This window comes from Mustela lutreola, chromosome X (assembly GCF_030435805.1).
Source record: "Mustela lutreola isolate mMusLut2 chromosome X, mMusLut2.pri, whole genome shotgun sequence".
Lineage (NCBI taxonomy): Eukaryota > Metazoa > Chordata > Mammalia > Carnivora > Mustelidae > Mustela > Mustela lutreola.
The window spans coordinates 132480277-132499184 of NC_081308.1; the positions used below are offsets into that span (position 1 = coordinate 132480277).

General features: G+C 38.7%; 1 protein-coding gene across 3 annotated transcripts in view; it reads left to right on the forward strand.

The window, feature by feature from the left end:
- Window positions 1–18908, forward strand: part of BRCC3 (BRCA1/BRCA2-containing complex subunit 3) — a 55416-nt gene extending 36508 nt beyond the window's left edge. Inside the window, exons 8-12 of one of the 3 annotated variants that reach the window (XM_059156684.1) lie at window positions 4099–4173; window positions 12269–12400; window positions 12849–12892; window positions 15974–16140; window positions 17297–18908. In XM_059156684.1, coding sequence (XP_059012667.1) covers window positions 4099–4173; window positions 12269–12400; window positions 12849–12892; window positions 15974–16125 — 403 coding nt within the window. In that variant the 3' untranslated portion in view covers window positions 16126–16140; window positions 17297–18908. The remainder of the gene's footprint in view (window positions 1–4098; window positions 4174–12268; window positions 12401–12848; window positions 12893–15973; window positions 16141–17296) is intronic. The other 2 variants (XM_059156687.1, XM_059156685.1) reach the window with 2 other exon arrangements.

The window sequence follows — 18908 nt, forward strand, 5'->3', positions numbered from 1 at the left end:
GGCCTACAAAGGGCCAACAGATATTTGAAAGGTACACAGCATCACTAGTTATATATCAAGAATGATATGCATTCATGTATGTCATACATGCACAATGAGTATTATTGAGCCTTAATTTAGAAAGAAATCTTGCCATTTGTAACATCATGGATGAACCTAACCTTAACCTTGTGCTAAGTGAAACAAGCTTGACACACAAAGACAGATACTGCATTACTTCACTTGTATGTGCAACCTAAAACAAACTCACAGAAACAGAGCATAGAATGGTGGTTGTCAGGGACTGAGAGGTGAGTGAAATCGGTAGGTATTGGTCAAAGGATACAAAGTTTCAGTTATGCAAGATAGGAATAAATTCTGGAGAGCTAATATACAGCAATGTGACTGTAATTAGTAATACTGTATTTTATACTTGAAATTTGGTAGAAGGGTGACTCCCAAGTGTTCTGAACCCACCAACAGTTATACTTCAATAAAGCTATTAATTGAAGTACAAAGCACTGATTTTCTCTGAACTTTGGAGTGATTTAATAGAAACCTTTTAAGTACTAAGAACAAATTTATTTTTGTAGGATGGTGAAGATAGTGGTCTGAAAAATCTCTTTAGGAGTGCATTGTTGGAGGGGAAGCTTTTTAACTGGAAATGTTAGTGGTACCAGTGTTTCCGAATGTGTTTGTCATTACGTTCTCAATAAATGGTGCTAACCCTATAAAAGAATGCTACTGTAATGGAAGAAAACAGAAGAAGAATTGGATTCTGTCATGAGAGACAGTTACGAGGTCGAGGAGTGACTTTCAGAAATAAAGTGGCTCGTTCAAGACCATGCTCCTGGATAGATGCTTACTCTGTGTCTCCTTTTAAGAATGTCAGGGCCCAGAAATGGCTGGGGGGGCTCAGTGGGTTAAGTGTTTGCCTTCAGCTCAGCTCATGATCCCAGCGTCCTGGGATGGAGCCCTGCTTCGGGCTTCTTGCACACTGGGGAGTCCTGTTGCCCCTCCCCCTGCTCATGGCAGCACTCTCTCTCTCTCTGACAAAAATAAATAAATAAAATATAAAAAAAAAAAGAGAGAGAGAGAGATTGTCAGGGCCCAGAGGTGCCTGGGTGGCACAATCGGTTAACCATCTGACTCTTGGCTTTGGCTCAGGTTGTGATCTCATGGCTGTGGGATTGAGCCCTGAGTCGGGCTCCGCACTCAGCACAGAGTCTGCTGGACCTTCTCGCTCCCTCTGCCTCTGCCCCTCCTCCCATTCATGCTCACTTTCATTCTCTCTTTGTCTCTCTCTCTTTGAAATAAGTAAATAAATACATCTTTTAAACAATGTCAGGTTCCAAATCTATTTAACTAAAGGCACTGACAAGATCATCAAAATCATTACTAGAAGCAAATGATCTAGAACCTCCACATAAATCAGATATAGAGCTAGAATGTCATCACACATAAAATAGAGGGGAAACCCATGAACAAAGAAAATTATGGCACCCACTGAGTGTTCTGGGTTTTTTTTTTAACCTTCTTAATCTTCAAGGCCTTATTTTAGCTGCACAGTGCTATTTTTTTCTTGCTTGCTCATTTTTTAAACAGCTTCATTAAGGCATAATCGATATACAAAGAACTACACATATTTAATGTATACAATTTGATGAGTTTGGACGTATGTAAATAGATGTGATACCATACCCACAATCAAGGTAATAGACATTGCCAGTACCTCCAAAGTTTCCTTGTTTCCTTTGTGGGTTTTTTCTTGTTTGGTTCATTTTATTTTGGGGAGGGGGATTAAGAAGAGAACGTGAGATCTGCCCTCGTAACAAATTTTGAAATGCACTATACCTTACTGGTCATTCTAGGCACTGTGTTGTACAACAGATCTTTAGAATTTATTCATGTAGCATAACTGAAGCTTTATGCCCATTGAATAGCAACCCCATCCCCTGGCAATCACTACTGTATTCCCTGCTTCTATTAGTGGAATCATGCAGTATTTCTCAGCTATGGTAATTTATAGTTTCCTAGAAAATTATCCATTTCATCTGTTTTCTGTTCTTTGGACTTGATCTATGTATTTAACATATAAAATTTTTTTTCAAAAAATGTGTTTCATTTTCTTTGTAGCACTAATATAAGTTAGTTGTTCATTCCTTATTTACAGTCTCATTCCCCCCCATTAGATTTTTGTCTCCATGACTGTAGGGATGTCCTGTGTCTTGTTGATTAGCACCTAGAGCAGGGCCCGCCACATGGTAGCCATTCAGTAAATATTTCTTGAGTGGATGACTGTGTGATCTGTTTCTTTAAGTATGTCCCCTTTTCCATTGCTAATGCTGTTTACTTGTGTTTTCTCTTTTTTCTTGATTCTGTTGCCAGAGGCTTACCCATTTTGTTGTTTTTTTTTTTTTTTTTAAAGGACCAGCTTTAAGTTCTCTAGATCAATTCAGTTTTCTATCCTTTAAAAAATTCTGCTTTTTTCTTTATTAATTTCTTCCTTCTGTTTTCTATATGTTTTATTGTTGCTGCGCTGTTCTCAATGTTGTCTTCATTCTAGATTCTTGAGATGAGGGTCTCCTGGGTGACTCTCCATTAAGCCTCTGCCTTCAGCTCAGGTCATGATCCCGGGGTCCTGGGATCGAGCGCCTGTGTCAGGCTCCTTGCTTAGCACAGAGCCTGCTTCTCTTCCCTCTGCCTGCCATTCCCTCTGCTTGTGCGCACGCGCGCGCGCTCTCTCTCTCTGGTAAATGAATAAAATCTTTAGAAAGATGAATTCTTGCGATGAAAATTAAGTTTAATTTATGTCTCCCTTGTTCTTTGAATGCTATAAATTTTCCTCCTCGCTTTTGCTTCATTCCATAGGTTCCAGTGACTTTTTTTTTTTTTACTTCTGATTTATGTTTTCAGTTTTTATTTTCTCTTCAATAGAATGGTTATTTAGAAATGCATTTAAAAATTTCCAGGTTGATAGATCTGGGAGGGGGTGGATTATATTTATTTATTTATTTTTGTTACATTAATTTTTTTAGAGAGAGTGAGAGTGTGGGGTGGGGAGGGGCAGAGGGAGTGGGAGAAGGAGAGAGAGAGCCTTAGGCAAGCCCCATGCCCAGCACAGAGTGCACTGCAGGCCTCGAGCTCACAATCTGAGATCATGACCTGAGTGGAAATCAGACTGAGCCACCCATGTGCCCCATAATTTTTAATACATTATGGTAACCATGTGGCCTAGGTGATACCGGCTTTACAGAAATTTTTGGATATTTCCTTTGCTACCTAGAAAAGGGGTCCACAGACTACATCCTGTAGGCTACAAGGGCCTGGTGCCTGTTTTGGAGCATCTGACCTTTGTTTACGTTACAGCTGCTCAGCTGAGTGGTTCTGACAGAGGCCCTGTGACCCACACAGCTGTTCTACACAGTAATGTTTTACACAGTAAAACAAAATGCTGTTTTTAAAAAAACAAAGTAAAACAAAAATGTTTTACACAGTAAAACGTTTATTGTCTGGACTTTTCTCAAAAAGTTCACTGACCTCTCTGATTTAAAACATGGTCAATTTTCATGACTTTTTTATATGCACCAAAAAATATGTATATTGTCTCTTGGGTACAAGTCCCTTATCTCCTTGTTAGCATAAGCTTGTTAAGTTGTGCTACAGTGCTCCTTGTATCCTTCCTCACAGTGTGTGCTGTTGGTTATACATATCTGAGAGAGACGTATGGAAACCATCCGCTTCTGTGTTTTAGGCTATCTATTTTGAAGCTGCATTGGTGTTGCATAAAGAGTTGATAAAGGTTCATAACTATTATATTATATTATCCTGTTGTGTTTTCCTTCATAAAATATGAAATAGCTTTCTTTGCCCATGTACACGTTTATTTATGTATGCCTTAAAATATTTCTAGAGACTTCGATTGTTCCTGTCAGGTTTAGGTTGAACTACGTATATTAGGGAAAAAAATTAAATAATAAATAACAGTTTAAACAAGAAAGCTTATTTCTTTCTTGGGTTGAAGTCTGGAGATGGGGGCTCCAGGGCTCTGTGATGTCATCAGGGACCCAGGCTCCTATCTCCTGCTTCACCATCTTGGTATATGGTTTTCATTCTAAGGTCCCCTCATGGTCCACGAGACTTCTGGAGTTCCAGCCAGCACATCTCCATTGAGGGCCAGAAGGAAGAGGAAAGGTAGGAGGGCAAAAAGCCACTCAGCCAATTTCTAATAAATGACGTCAGAAATCCCAGAAAACAGTTCCATTTCCATCTCACTGGCAGAACATAGTGAAGTAGCCACACCTAAGCAGGGAGGCCTGTTAGGTAGCTTTGGCTTGGCCAAAGATCGCCGTTGTGTTCCCAAGGAGGACAGTGGGACCGGACACACGTGTCCGCCACTGCCTGTTGCATGTGCTCTTTCCTTCACTGTCAACCTTCCTCAGTTATTTTGTTTCAGGTATGTCTCTTTTAAATAGAATATAGCAAGATCTTGAGTTATTTGGTTTTAAACAAACAGAACATCTGTCTTAATAGGTGAGTGTAATACGTTCATTTTAGTATCATTACTGCAATTGTCTGTTTGCCTCCTGTTTGCTTTCTGTTTAATTCTTTTTACTTTTCCTGCCACTTGTTACATTGAATTTTCTGGGTTTTTTTTTTTTTTCTGTTTTAGAACTTGTGTGTACTGTTTTGATTCTTTTAGTTATTAGTCTTGGTGTTTTTTAACATTGTTTTAAAATAATTTCAAATTTACAGAAAAGTTACAAGGGTAGTACAAAGGATTCCTCAGATGTCAACCTTTTATCATATTTCCATTATCATTTTTTCCTTATGCCTATAAATAGTGTTTCTTTTTAAGATTTTATGTATCTACTTGACAGAAAGAGAGAGACAGCGAGAGAGGGAACACAAGCAGGGGGAGTGAGAGAGGGAGAAGCAGGCCTCCCCGCGGAACAGGGAGCCCCATGTGGGGTTATATATTCTGGAGTTGAGAGGATCCCCAGAAAAACCACCCATCCAACTCGTCAGTGCTACAGATGAAAAGAAAAAGGACACGAAGTTCCCTTCTGCGCTTGGGGAACTTGTCTGCGGTCCTGGTTGAGCTGATGTATGTTCATCAACAGCCCTTGCCCTGAGCCAGACTCTGCCAGAGGCTGGAGCGACACGGCAGAATTACCATCATTCTCTGGTATTCAAGAGCCCCCAGTTTAGTCAGGGGGAAAAAGAAGTAACAAAAGAATAGTGTGCCTCAAAATACCTCATGATAATAACGGACTAGAACTCATTGAATAAAATAAGAATCCAGATATACACATATATGTAAATAAATGAATGAATAAATAGACAAATGGACAAGGAAAGCCCTTCATGGGAGTAGACTGCCAACTGACAAATGTACTTTCTTTTCATCTATCATTAGGTATTTTGAGGCACACATTGTTTCAGAAGCAACCAGTGGAAGCCCCTCCCATGTTCTTTTGACGCATTTTCCTTATTCTTTGAGTATTGCTTGATTTTGTGGCACAAGAAGATGTTCCACTTTCATCTTGTTCTTTCCTGGATTTCTCCAAGAGGCCCAGTTCCATTTAGTTTTTAACAGCTTTATTGAGGTACAGTTGCATACAATAAACTACACACGTTTAAAGTAGACAGTTTGGCAAGTTTTGACATGTACATTCCTAGATAATGAAAATATCCCTCACCCCCCAAATTTGGGTTAGGAACTCGTTGTTAGGGTTATCCTAACCCTCTGTAATTCTTCCCTTAGTGCTCCCTGTCCCTCCTGCAACTGAAAGCCCCGATCTACAGTCGCTATAGAGTAGTCTGCATTTTTTTAGAGAAAAAATAGACACATATGTAGAGTCATAGACTGTAAGCTTTTTGTCTGTCTCATTTCATGCACCAGAATTATTTTGAGATTCATGTATGTTATAACAGGTATCAATAGTTTACACCTTTTATTCCAGAAAAGTATTAAATCATTTAAGTATTACCCCAATTTGTGTATTCATTTGCCTGTTGATAGACATTTGAGTTACTTGCAGTTTTGGTTTATTACAAACAAAGTGTTTGTATGGATATGTGCTCTCTCTTCCCTTGGTGCAATACCTAGGAGCAGACTGGTTGAATTATATGGTACGTGTATATTTAGCTTTTTAAGAAATTCCAGACTTTTCCAAAACAGCCTGCTGAGATTTTTAATTGGGATTACATTGAATGTGGATCATTTTGGGGAGAATTGACATCTTAATAATATTGACTGTTCCAATCCATGAACATTTGCATCTCTCCATTTATTTAGGTCTTTAATTTCTCATTAATGGTTTGTACATTTCTGCATACAAGTCTTGCATATCTTTTTTCAGATTCATCCCTACACATTTCACATTTTTATCCTATTGTAAATTCTTTCATTTTAATCTCAATTTCCTATTGTTCATTGCCACTGCATAAATACAAATAATTATTATATATTGAGTTTACATCCTACCTTTCTAAATTCACTTTTTTGAAGAGTCCGTTGGATTACCCACATAGGTTGTCATCTGTGAATAAAAGCAGTTTTACTTCTTTCTTTCCAGTCTGGATGCCTTCTGTTTATTTTTCTTACCTTAATGCACTCTCTCCAGTAAACTGCTGAATTCAACTGTTGGGAGCAGCCATGGTACCTTTCTTTCTGATCTTAGAGGAAATTATTCAGTCTTTTAAAGTATGATGTTACCTGAAGGTTTTTTCTTATTGATTTGTGGAAATTTCCTTCTATCCCTAGTTTGCTGAGCATTCTTTTTTCATCAGTAATAAATGTTGCATTTTATGAAATGCTTATTTGTATCTCCTGAGATGCTCCTATAGTGCTTTTCTGTTTTAGTCTGTTAATATTGATGAATTACGTTGAATTTTTATTGCTAAACCAACTTTGCACTCCTGGAATAAACCCCATCAGTCAGGATGAATTATCCATTTTAGGTACTGCAAGACTTGATTTGCTAAAATTTTGTTCAGAATTTTTACATCTATCTACTTGAGGGATATTAGTATGTAGTTTTCTTGTAAAGTCTTTCTCTAGCTTTGGTATCAGAATTGCTGGCTTCAGAAAACAAGTTTGATGGTTTTGTCCCCTTTTCAATTTAACGGGAGAGTTTTTGTAGAACTAATAGCCTTTCTTCCTTAAGTATTTGGTAGAATTCACCAGTATAGCCTTCTGGGCCTGGAATCCTCACTGTGGGAAGTTTTTAACTACCAGTTTGATTTATTTAATAGATTCAGGGCTATTCAGGTTATATATTTCTTCTTCTTCTTCCTCTTCTTTTTAAGATTTTACTTATTTATTTGGCAGAGATCACAAGCAGGCAGAGAGGCAGGCAGAGAGAGAGGAGGAAGCAGGCTCCCCGCTGAGCAGAGAGCCCAATGTGGGGCTTGATCCCAGGACTCTGAGATCATGACCTGAGCCGAAGGCAGCGGCTTAACCGACTGAGCCACCCAGGCACCCCTATATATTTCTTCTTGAGTGAGCTTTGGTAATTTGTATCTTTCAAGGGACTTATTCATTTTATCTGAATAGTTGAATTTATTGGCATAAAGTTAGAATATCTTTTATTATTTATTATCTATAAAATCATTGTAATGTCATCTCTCTTGTTACTATATTGGTAATTTGTTTTTCTTTTGTGATAAGTCTGGTTAGAAATGGAACCATTTTATTGGCTATCTGAAAAAAATCACTTTGGTTTCATTGGTTTTCTCTGTTGATCTGTGCACTGTTCTGTTTGTCACTTCTGATATATGTTACTTCCTTCTCTTTGCTTACTTTGAGCTTCACTTGTTCTTTTTTCTGTTTTTTTCTTATATTTGTTTTACGGTATATGGATGCTGAGTTCATTCATTTGATATCTATTTTCTGTTTTTATAGAAATTTATGTAAATTTCCAAGTAATCCTTTAGTTGTATCTCACAAATCTTGCTGTGTTTTTCATTTTTATTCAGTTCAAAATAATTTGTAATTTTCCTTTTGACTTCCTCAGTGACCCATAGGGTTATGTATATATTATGTATGTATTTATTCCTCAGTTTTACTGAGATATAATTACATACAACATTGCATAAGTTTTAGGTGTTGAGCATAATGATTTGATACATGTATATATTGCAGAATACTTGGCACAAATTTAGTCAACATCCATCGTCTTGCATAGTTACAAATTGCTTTTGTGTGTATGTGTGTGATGAGAACTTTTAAGATTTACTCTCTTAGTAACTGTCAAATATCTAATACAGTATTGTTAACTGTAGTCATCATGTTGTACATAACATCGGCAAGACTTATTTATGTTTTAATCAGATGAATTTATCTATTAAAGGAAGTTATTTTAAAATTAGATATCAAAGGCAAACCCAACTCTAGGCTCTATGCAAGACTCAAAGAAAACACAAAATTTCAAAAAGCCTAAAAATAAAGGGATGGGCAAAAATACATCAGGAACATGGGAACAGTAAGAAGGTGGGTGTTGCAATCACAGCAAGACCAGGATGAAAGGCGAGGAAGCCCACTATTTCGTTTTTTCTTTATTTCTTCTTTTTGGGGGGAGGGGATTTGTACTGCGATACTTTCTCTGTATTTTATTTTTTTAAGTTTAAGTTTTCATTTTCACTCCGATCAGTTAGCATTAGATTCAGGTGTACAGTAGAGTGATTCAGCACAAGTGTCCTCCTCACCCGAATAATCTCATTTGTTTTGTTTTTTAAGTTCCACACAAGTGAAGTCACATGGCATTTGTCTTTCTCTGACTGACTTATCTCACTTAGCATTACACCCTCTAGCTCCGTCCACGTCATGGCAGACGGCCAGATTTCATTCTTTTGATGGCCGAGTAGTGTTCCATCGTGTACATAGACCACGTCTTCATCATTCACCTGCCAGTGGATACTCAGGCTGTTTCCATACTCTGGTTATTGTTGATAATGTTGCTGTAAACATCGGGGTACATGATTCCCTTTGAATTAGTACGTTTGTATTCGTTAGGTAAATACTTAGTAGTGCAAATGGGGGATTGTAGGATAACTTCTGTGTTTAAGTTTCTGAAGAGCCTCCACACTGTTTTCCACAGTGGCTGCACCAGTGTGCATTCCCCCCAGTGGTGCAAGAGGATTCCTTTTCCTCCATTGTCCTTACCAGCAGCTGTTGTTTCTTGTATTTTTTATTTTAGCAATTCTGGCAGATGTGAGCTGATTTTGTAGCTTGGATTTGCATCTCCCTGAGGATCAGTGATGTTGAGCATCTTTTCATGTGTCTGTTGGCTATCTGCATGTCTCCTTTGGAAAACTGTCTGTTCATGTCTCCTGCCCATTTTTGAATTGGATGAGTCATGTTTTGGGTGTTGAATTTTTTAAGTTCTTTCTATATTTTGGATACTAACCTTTTATCAGGTATGTTGTTTGTAAACATCGCCCATCAGTGGGTTACCATTTCTAGTGCTCTTCATTTCTTTGTTTCCATCTGTTATCATTTTCTTTCTTGAAGAATGTCCTTTAATGTTTCTGGTAGTGTAAGTCTTCTGGTGAAATAGTCATTTGACTTTCATATGTCTGAAAGAAGTCTTAAATTCCATCTTTTTTTTTTTAAGATTTTATTTATTTATTTGACAGACAGAGATCACAAGTAGGCAGAGAGGCAGGCAGAGAGGCAGGCAGAGAGAGAGAGGGAAGCAGGCTCCCCGCTGAGCAGAGAGCCCGACGAGAGGCTCGATCCCAGGACCCTGAGATCATGACCTGAGCCGAATGCAGCGGCTTAACCCACTAAGCCACCCAGGCACCCCTTAAATTCCATCTTTAAAAAATATTTTTAATAGGTAAAGTACTCTAAAGTGGCCATTTTTGTCTTTTAGAATTATAAAGGTATTTCTCTACCATCCAATGAAAAACTAGCTATCATCTTTACCTTTGCTTCTGTTTACTTAATATGACTTTTTTTTCTGAATTCTCAAGATATTCTCTTTTTCACTAGTTTTAAGCTCTTTGATTATAGTGTGCCATTGGTGTAATTGTTTTCAGTTTCATTCTGTCCTTGGGTTTCCCTGAGCTTAGACATGTGGATTTACATTTGTCATCAAATTTACAAAAATCTCAGCTATTATTTCTACAAGTATTTTTTTCTGTTCCACTCTTTCATTTTCTTTGGATATTTTAATTATACACATATTTGGCCACTTAACATTGTCTCATGGTTCACTGATGCTCTGTTCATTGGTTTTTTTGGTCTTTTTTTTTTTAAAGATTTTATTTATTTTATGTGACAGAGAGAGAAATCACAAGTAGGCAGAGAGGCAGGCAGAGAGAGAGGGGGAAGCAGGCTCCCTGCTGAGCAGAGAGCCCGATGCTGGGCTTGATCCCAGGACACTGAGATCATGACCTGAGCCGAAGGCAGAGGCTTTAACCCACTGAGCCACCCAGGCGCCCCTGGTCTTTTTTTTCTATCTGTGATTTATTTTATATAGTTTCTATTGCTGTATCTTCAAATTCACTAATCTTTCCTTCTGTAATGTTTAATTTCCTGTTAATCCTATGCATGTTCAGTCTTTCCTCTAGCTTTCTGAACACAAAGAATATTTATAATGATAAATGGTTATTTTAAGAAGCTTGTCTGCTAATTCTTTCATATTTGATACTTCTAGCTCTATTTTGGTCAGCTTATTTTTTCTTATGTATTGGTCACATTTTTCCAGCTTCTTTCTTTTTTTTTTTTTTTTAAAAGATTTTATTTATTTATTTGACAGAGAGAAATCACAAGTAGATGGAGAGGCAGGCAGAGAGAGAGAGAGAGGGAACAGGCTCTCTGCTGAGCAGAGAGCCCGATGCGGGACTCGATCCCAAGACCCTGAGATCATGACCTGAGCCGAAGGCAGCAGCTTAACCCACTGAGCCACCCAGGCGCCCCTTCCAGCTTCTTTCTATGCCTAGTAATTCTATATGAATGCCAAACACTGTTCATTTTACTAAATGTCTCCTTGAGGTTTCATATTGAGCCAGAAAGCACTTTATCAGCTTTCTTTTATTGTTAGAGAGAAAACTCATGTATCTGAGCTTATTATTTTTTTCTAAGGAAAAGTTAATAGGCTTCTGCAACTCTAAGGAATATTTTGTCACCAAAAGTTAAGGAGCATTTGAGTTGAATAGATTGGAGTGTGTGGAGAAAGAAAAAATGACACTTAACTGAGCCACCCAGCTGCCCCAGTATTTGTGAATTTCTCACCTATTTCCCTTCAGGGGAGAGAATGGGAACTGCAGGCCACTGGTAAACCCTGAGTTAGAACGAGTGAGCATTTATATGAGTAATCCCATATACATCATGAATCTGATGGACTCACGGAAAAGTCTGCAGTTACTCTTCCCCAGGCTTTGTGATGAATGTGTTCACCCCCCATGGAAACTAATCAACCAAAGACAGCATTAATTAGCTATTCCCCTTATCTGGGGGAATGAGCATAAGGACCCTGAACTCCCAAGGCCTCCGATACGTTTTTGAAAGTGGACTTACATTTTCTAGGAGAGTGGGGAATATTGACTCTGCAAATGGGCTTCTAATTTACTCCCCAGGTGAGTTCATTTTGACTTCAGTCAAGTTTTAAGTTGAGCTACTAAATGAATGACAGGGATGTCTAATCTTCAAGTATATTGTATCCCAAAATTTCTATTAAGTTTATAGAAAACTTCTGATTATGACAACTTGGCATTAAAAACTAACCCATTCTTGGTATATATCCAAAGAAAATGAAATATGGATCTCAAAAATGATATCTGTACTCTAATGTTCTTTGCAGAGTTATTCACGATAGTCAAGATACAGAAACAACCTAAAGGTCTGTCAATGGATGAATTGAAATAAATAAAAATAGCAAACTCATTGAAGCAGAGAGTAGAACAGTGGTTGCCATGGCAGGAGTGGTGGAAGGGAAAATGAGGAAGTGTTGGTCAAAGGGTACAAAGTTTCAGGATGAATGAATTCTGGAGATCTACTGCTCAGCATGGTGACTACAGTTAACAGAACAGTGTTATATACTTGAAATGTTCCAACAAGGTAGATCTCAAGTATTCTTACGACACACAAAGAAAGGCAACTATGTGAGGTAACGGATATGTTAATTGGCTTGAGCGTGGTGCTCCTTTTACGTAAAATATCGATATCAAAACATCAATTTGTATGCCTTAAATATATATCATTCCTTTTCATCAATTAAACCAAAATAAAGCTAGAAACAGACAAACATGAAACTGACCTGAGTTGACTGTCTCGCAGGTATGAGAGGATTGAAATCCCCATCCATATTGTACCTCACGTAACCATCGGGAAAGTGTGCCTGGAGTCAGCAGTCGAGCTGCCCAAGATCCTATGCCAAGAGGAGCAGGATGCATACAGGAGGATCCACAGGTAGAGTCCTCCCTCCCTCCTCTCTCATCCTGACTCCTCAGGGGCTGGTCCCTCTTTTCTTCTTCCGGAGGCCCCTTTCCTCTCACCTCTCTGAGACAGTGTGTTCGTATTTTGTGTAACATTCATTTCTCTCCTGCTGCACTTTGGATCCTTCAAGGGCAATGATACTTTTGGTTGTTAGGAAAAAAACAGACAATTGCACCTCAGTAGCCCTACTGCCAAGCACTGGGTCTTGCCCAAGAAGTACTGTATGAAGTGAGACAGTGATTTCAAGTGATCTCTTTGAATTATCTTGAAGTTCTGAATAAAATTATATCCTCCAAATCATGAAACATTTCACTCTAATGGAATTTAAATTATGTATATTCCTCCAATCCAATTCACAAAGGTCATTTGTTTTCCCTTCGCTGCGGCTCTGCTGCTAACCTAAACTGTTTTATCCCTTTAGCCTGACACATCTGGACTCAGTAACCAAGATCCATAATGGCTCAGGTAAAATTTCTTTTTCTAGCTTGTGGGCAGTGGTTTCTGAAATACTCAGAACTAGTTTAAGTGCTTGAAGTAATAGGTTCAAGTTCTCCTTGAATTTCCCTTTCCGAGAGCTTTGCTATTCATTAATCCCACTCCCAGCTTTTCTCTCGAACCCTGCAAACCCTTTACTGTGTATGCTACCTAGAGTAAGGCTGGAAGAAACAGCAGAATGAACTTTTTCTCAGGGGCTATGCAGGTACATGTTTAATACCCAGTTCTCAGGGAGGAGGAAGGGCCCTGCCTGATTTTTTGTGTTTGCCATTTTCCAATGTATAATACTCCTACCATGGCTGATTTCAAACAACTAGTATGGCGTCAACCAGCTCACAGACTTCTGAAATTTCAGTAGTAGATCAGCTTTCCTAAGCCGATCTAAGTTGGTTCCAGTACACCACTACCAGCCTATTACGGTGGGAATTAAAAGAGATGGATAGACAGACAGATGAGAGGGAGGGTATGAAGGAAGAATCTTTTCATGTCAGTAAACACAGAAAGAATTCCTATATAAGGCCAAGGAGCAGAAAACTCAATACAGTATACGTATGAAATCACTTTATTCCAGCATACGCACCTACTATGCCATACATTCTCTTTGAATAACCCTGATTCCCAGGCCATTTTGTGTAGGCTTTCCCAGTGTCTGGCAAAGTCACCAGTGAGGAAGAAATAGAGGCTTTCATTATAGGCCATTACTTTGAGACAAAATTAAAAGATGGTATGTCTCTCCCATCATTTCTCTCTGGAAGTAAAATATGACAAAAAAGTAGAAGCTGGTTAGGGTTAGTGTATTACATGTAGTCATGGTCTAAAGCCACAGTAACTTGAACAGGATGATAATAACTACAAAATGAACAAATAAATCAGTAGAACCGAATAGAACCCACAAATGGGCCCATTTGTGTATAAGAATTTATATTTAAGAAAGATAGTACTTCAAAGCAATAAATGCTACATACTTTATTGTTTATTGTTCCATTTATATGACATTCAAGAATAGGCGAAAGTAATCTGTGGTGACAGCAGGACGGTCAGCAGCTGCTGGGCCAGAGGTGACTGCAAAGGGACCGGGAAAGGGGCCTCTGCGCTACTGGGAAGGATCTGTTTCTTCACTAGAGATCGTCACCACAAACTCAATGAACTGTACACTTCAAACGGGGTCATTTTATTGTCTATAAATTATACCTTTATAGCTCATTTTATTTTTTTAAAGATTTTATTTATTTATTTGAGAAAGAGAAAGACAGAGCGCATGAACGGAGTGTAGGGCTAGAGGCATAGGGAGAGCCAGACTCCCCACTGAACAGGGAGCCCAAAGTGGGGCTTAATCCCAGGAACCTGAGATCATGACCTCAGCTGAAGACAGAGACTTAACTGCCTGAGCCACAGAAACGCCCCACCCCTTATAGCTCATTTCAAAAGTTAAAAAAAATAAGGAGGAAAATATAAGAGGGTATTTTTCAAACTCTGGGAAGACCTGACCTAAGTATAAACTGAACTCAGAAAAAGCTGACTAAGTAAGAATGAAAAGACTTAAAGGGCACCTGGGTAACTCAGTTGTGAAGTGTCTGCCTTCGGCTCAGGTCATGATCCCGGGATCCTGGGATCGAGCCCCGCATTGGGCTCCCTGCTCAGTAGGAAGCCTGCTTGTCCCTCTCCCACTCCCCCTGCTAGTGTTCCCTCTCTCGCTGTGTGTGTCTCTCTCTCAAATAAATAAAATCTTTTAAAAAAATAAAGAATGAAAGACTTTTATAGAAAAATGAAATTCTTCATAAATGTTTTTAGAAGAAGTATGGATTTAGATGGCAATTTTTCACCTTCTGGCGAAGATTAAATTGAGAGGGAAAATTAGGTGAGGATGTGCAGTGAAGTGAATGCTCTCATATACTGTTCCTGGAGGTAAAATTTGGTCCAATCTGGAACATACTGGCTTATCAGTTTTAAGATATACATATACTTGAATCTAGCAGTTCCACCTCTAGAAATGTGTCCTTTAGAAATTCGTAGGACAAGTATGCAAAAATAAGTCTAAAGGGATATGAGCCACAGTCTTTATGTTAGCAAAGAAAATGGATGCTGCTGAAGTGTCCATCACTCATTAAACTGGTACCTCCATGGGCGCCTGGGTGACGCAGTGGGTTAAGCATCTGACGGTTTCAGCTCAGGTTTCGATCTCAGGGCTGTGAATGGATCCCTCATCGTGCTCCATGTTCAGTGTGGAGTCTGCGTGGGGCTCTGTCTCCTTCTCCCTCCCCGTCCCCCCCTGCCCTGCTCACATGCACTCTTTCTCTTTCTCTCTGTCTCTCTAAAAGAAAGAAATCTTTAAATTGATACATCCATTCTGATGAATATCATGCAGCCCTTAGGAAGGAAAGCCAGATCTTTACTGAGGCAGAAAGATGTCCTTGTTATGTGGTAAAAAGTAACATCCAAAATCATACGGTTTTTATTCAAAAGTATACATACAAATGCACACACATACACACAAATGTCATATATATAGATTCTGGAAGATATACCCCACAGTATTACAGTGGTCATTTTCAATAAGTCACTTTTTTAAAAGATTTTATTTATTTATTTGAGGGAGAGCATGAGCAGGGTGGAGGGGCAGAGGGAGAGGGAGAAGCAGATGCTTTCAGGCACATTAAGTTAATTTATTTATTTCCTAAATACATGAAGCATTTGAGCAATTTTTCTAGTGGACTTGTGGAAAGCTAAGTTGCAGAAAGCAGGGTTCTTGCTTATCATCATTTGTCATTTACACTGTGTGAAGGCCTAAGGGCTGGGGGAAAAAACCTATAGTTCTTAGCCCTTTTGCACAAGGGAGTAAAGACCTGGTTATCTTTATGCTTCTCTCTGACTTTTGGTTCTAGAGGTATTCGGGATGGCCTCAAAACGGGTGTCTTATTCGCTCAGCTCTTCTGTCTTTCCCCTGGCCAGAGATACGAAATCATCTGCTAGACCTTCTCTGTGTGCTCACAGGTGGGGGGGGGGGGGCACGGGTGGGGGAGTGTCCTCTCAACCATGTTTTTCCTGTTGAAGTGTTTACCAAGAATCTGTGCAGCCAAATGTCAGCGGTCAGCGGGCCTCTCCTGCAGTGGCTGGAGGACAGGCTGGAGCAGAACCAGCAGCACCTGCAGGAGTTGCAGCAAGAGAAGGAGGAGCTGATGCAAGAGCTTTCTTCTCTAGAGTAGTTGGAGGACGATGGGGTAAACAGACTCGGTTTCTTCAATTTGCGTAGTGAGTGTGGTCCGAAAGTTCATGTGTGGTCACACAGCTCTCTTTATCTCCACTGGGAGAATTTCAATAGTGCAGCAAACACAAGCTGTCTTCCGGAAAGTTTTATTAGGACTCAGTGAACCCTTTTACCCATGACTGGCCTACGAAGTGCACATGAAGCTGCTTTAGGTAGAATAGTAAGGTTTTTTTTTTTTTTTTTTTTTTTTTTTTTAAAGGCCATGGGGGTGTATTGGCAAGGATATCTTGCCAAACGTCCTGGGAGCATATTTTAAATAGTTACTTTTCCTTTGTTTAACTTTGAAGTCTTTATTTTCCATTTTAGACACTCCGTAGTGTAAGCTAAAGAGTGTTCCGTGCTTCAGTTTTTTAGTTACGAGGCTTCTGTTGGATGAGTAAATGAGTGCACTAGTGTTCATGGGAGGGGCTCACGAGCACCCCGCCTGTCCTCGGAAGCCCTCACTGAGGGGCATATGTCTTATGTCTTCCATCTTGATCTCTAAAATATTAGGTGTCTAAGATACCTGTCAAAGGTTGAATTTCCATGAGTAAGTACCCTTTCTAACTGAGTAGCTGAGTTCCAGCACATTTGACTCTGAAGCAAATTCCTATTTGACAGATCCTGTTTACCTGGGGACTTCGATTATAATATAATTCTGTTTCTCCATATACATTAAGGACCTAGGATGTAACAAAATTCATATTTTAACAAGTTCTGTTGCATTATTCTTTCCATGTATAACCACAGAAGGTAAGTGCGTCTTTAGAAAAGAGTCAAGCCTATTGCATACTGGAAATTAAAGTGGGCATTGGAGGAGGCAGGAAGAAAGAAAACAATCCCAAAAATAGTGACAAAGGTTGGGTTTTGTTTTTGTTTTTTCTTCCTTTTCTTTCCCTAGATTATTGCTTTTTCACATTTCAATGTGTAGTCCAGCTGTGTGAGAAGTACTTGCAGGTCAAACTTTATCCCTGGGGGTGGAACCTAGAAATCTTTCTGAACTCCCTAGCTGATTCTAAGGCACACTGAAGTTTAAAAACCACTACTGTAGGGCATATGGAGTGTAAATGCTGTATTGTCCTTAATTTCCCACAGCCACGGTTCTTCTCTGCTCTTTTCTTTCCCTATAGGAAAAATGAAAATATCCAGGTATAAAATTAATTAAGCTAAATTGATTTTGAAGATGTTGGAGGACTCACATCACCTGACTTCAAGACTTACTACAAAGCAACAGTAATCAAGACAGTGTGGTTTATGCTCAACTGATTTGGACAGAGGTGTAAAAGCATTTCAGTGGAGTAATGATAGACAGTATTTTCAACAAATTATGCTGGAGTAATTGATACCCATAGTCAAAAAAAAAATGAACTTCCTAAACTGCATACCTTAGACAGAAATTAACTCAAAATATATCATGGACTTATATGTAAGATGTAAAACTATAAAACTTTTAGGGAAAAAATCATAGAAAAATCATCAGGATCTTGGGCTAGGCAACAAGCCCTTGGCCCTCACTATAAAAGCACAGTCCTAAAAGGAAAACAATATACTAGACATCGTCAAAATGAAAAACTTTTGCTCTGTAAAAAAATTAAGAGGAGGAAATCATGAAGAGAAATTATTTGCAAACCATATGTCTGATTAATCTAGACGAAACAAAGTCAACAATAAAAAAGCCATCCAATTGAAAATGAGCAAAAGACATGAATAGATATTTCACTAAAGAGGATATATGGATGGGAAGTAAGCACATGAAAAGATGTTGAACTTCAGTAGTCATCAGGGAATGCGAATTAAAACCGCAATGAATTATGATTACATACGTAACAGAATGGTAAAGAAAAAAAGATAGTGAAAATACTAGATGCTGTTGAGCATACAAACTGGAATGATAAATGGTACAGCCACTCTATAAGACTTTGGGAATTTCTAATAAAGTTAAACATTCAAGTATCATACAACCCAGCATTTGCACTCCTGGACATTTATCCCAGAAAAATGAGAAGCTATGATGGAACAAAAATTCGTACACAAATGTGCTTAGCAGCTTATTTGTAAGAGCTAAAAACTGGAACTAACCCAAATATCCTGCAATTGAATGAGTAATTAAACCAAACATCTATACCATGAAATACTACTTGGCAATGAAGAGAAACAACTTGGATACACCTTAAGGGTATTATGATGAATGAAAGGGCCAGTCTCGAAAGGTCACATACTATCTGATTGCATTCTTGAGATGACAAAATTATAGAAATGAAGACTGGATTAATGATTGCTGGGGATAGGGACTGGAGGGGGAATGAGATATGTATGACTATAAAGGGATAATACAGGATGTTCCTTTGTGCTGATGGAACAGTTCTGTCTTGATTATGGTGTTGAATACATTATCTGTGCTAAAACTACATAGACCTACACACACCCCCAAATTAATGCATGTGAAATCTCGTGAAACTGAGTAAGGTCTGTGGTCAAGTTAGCAGTATTGTGCCATTGTCAATGTCGGTTTTGAAGTTGCACAATAGTAATGTAAGATCTTGCCACTGGGGGGGAACTGGGTGAAGGATACATGGGACTCAACTGTACTATTTTTGCAACTTCCTGTAAATCTATAATTACTACAAAATAAAAAGTTAGACATATTAAATAAGGAACTAGGAGGAATGGTACTTAATTTATGAAGTAAGAGTGATGAAAACCCAAGGGGAATAAAATGATTTGAAGGTTTTTATAGGCCAA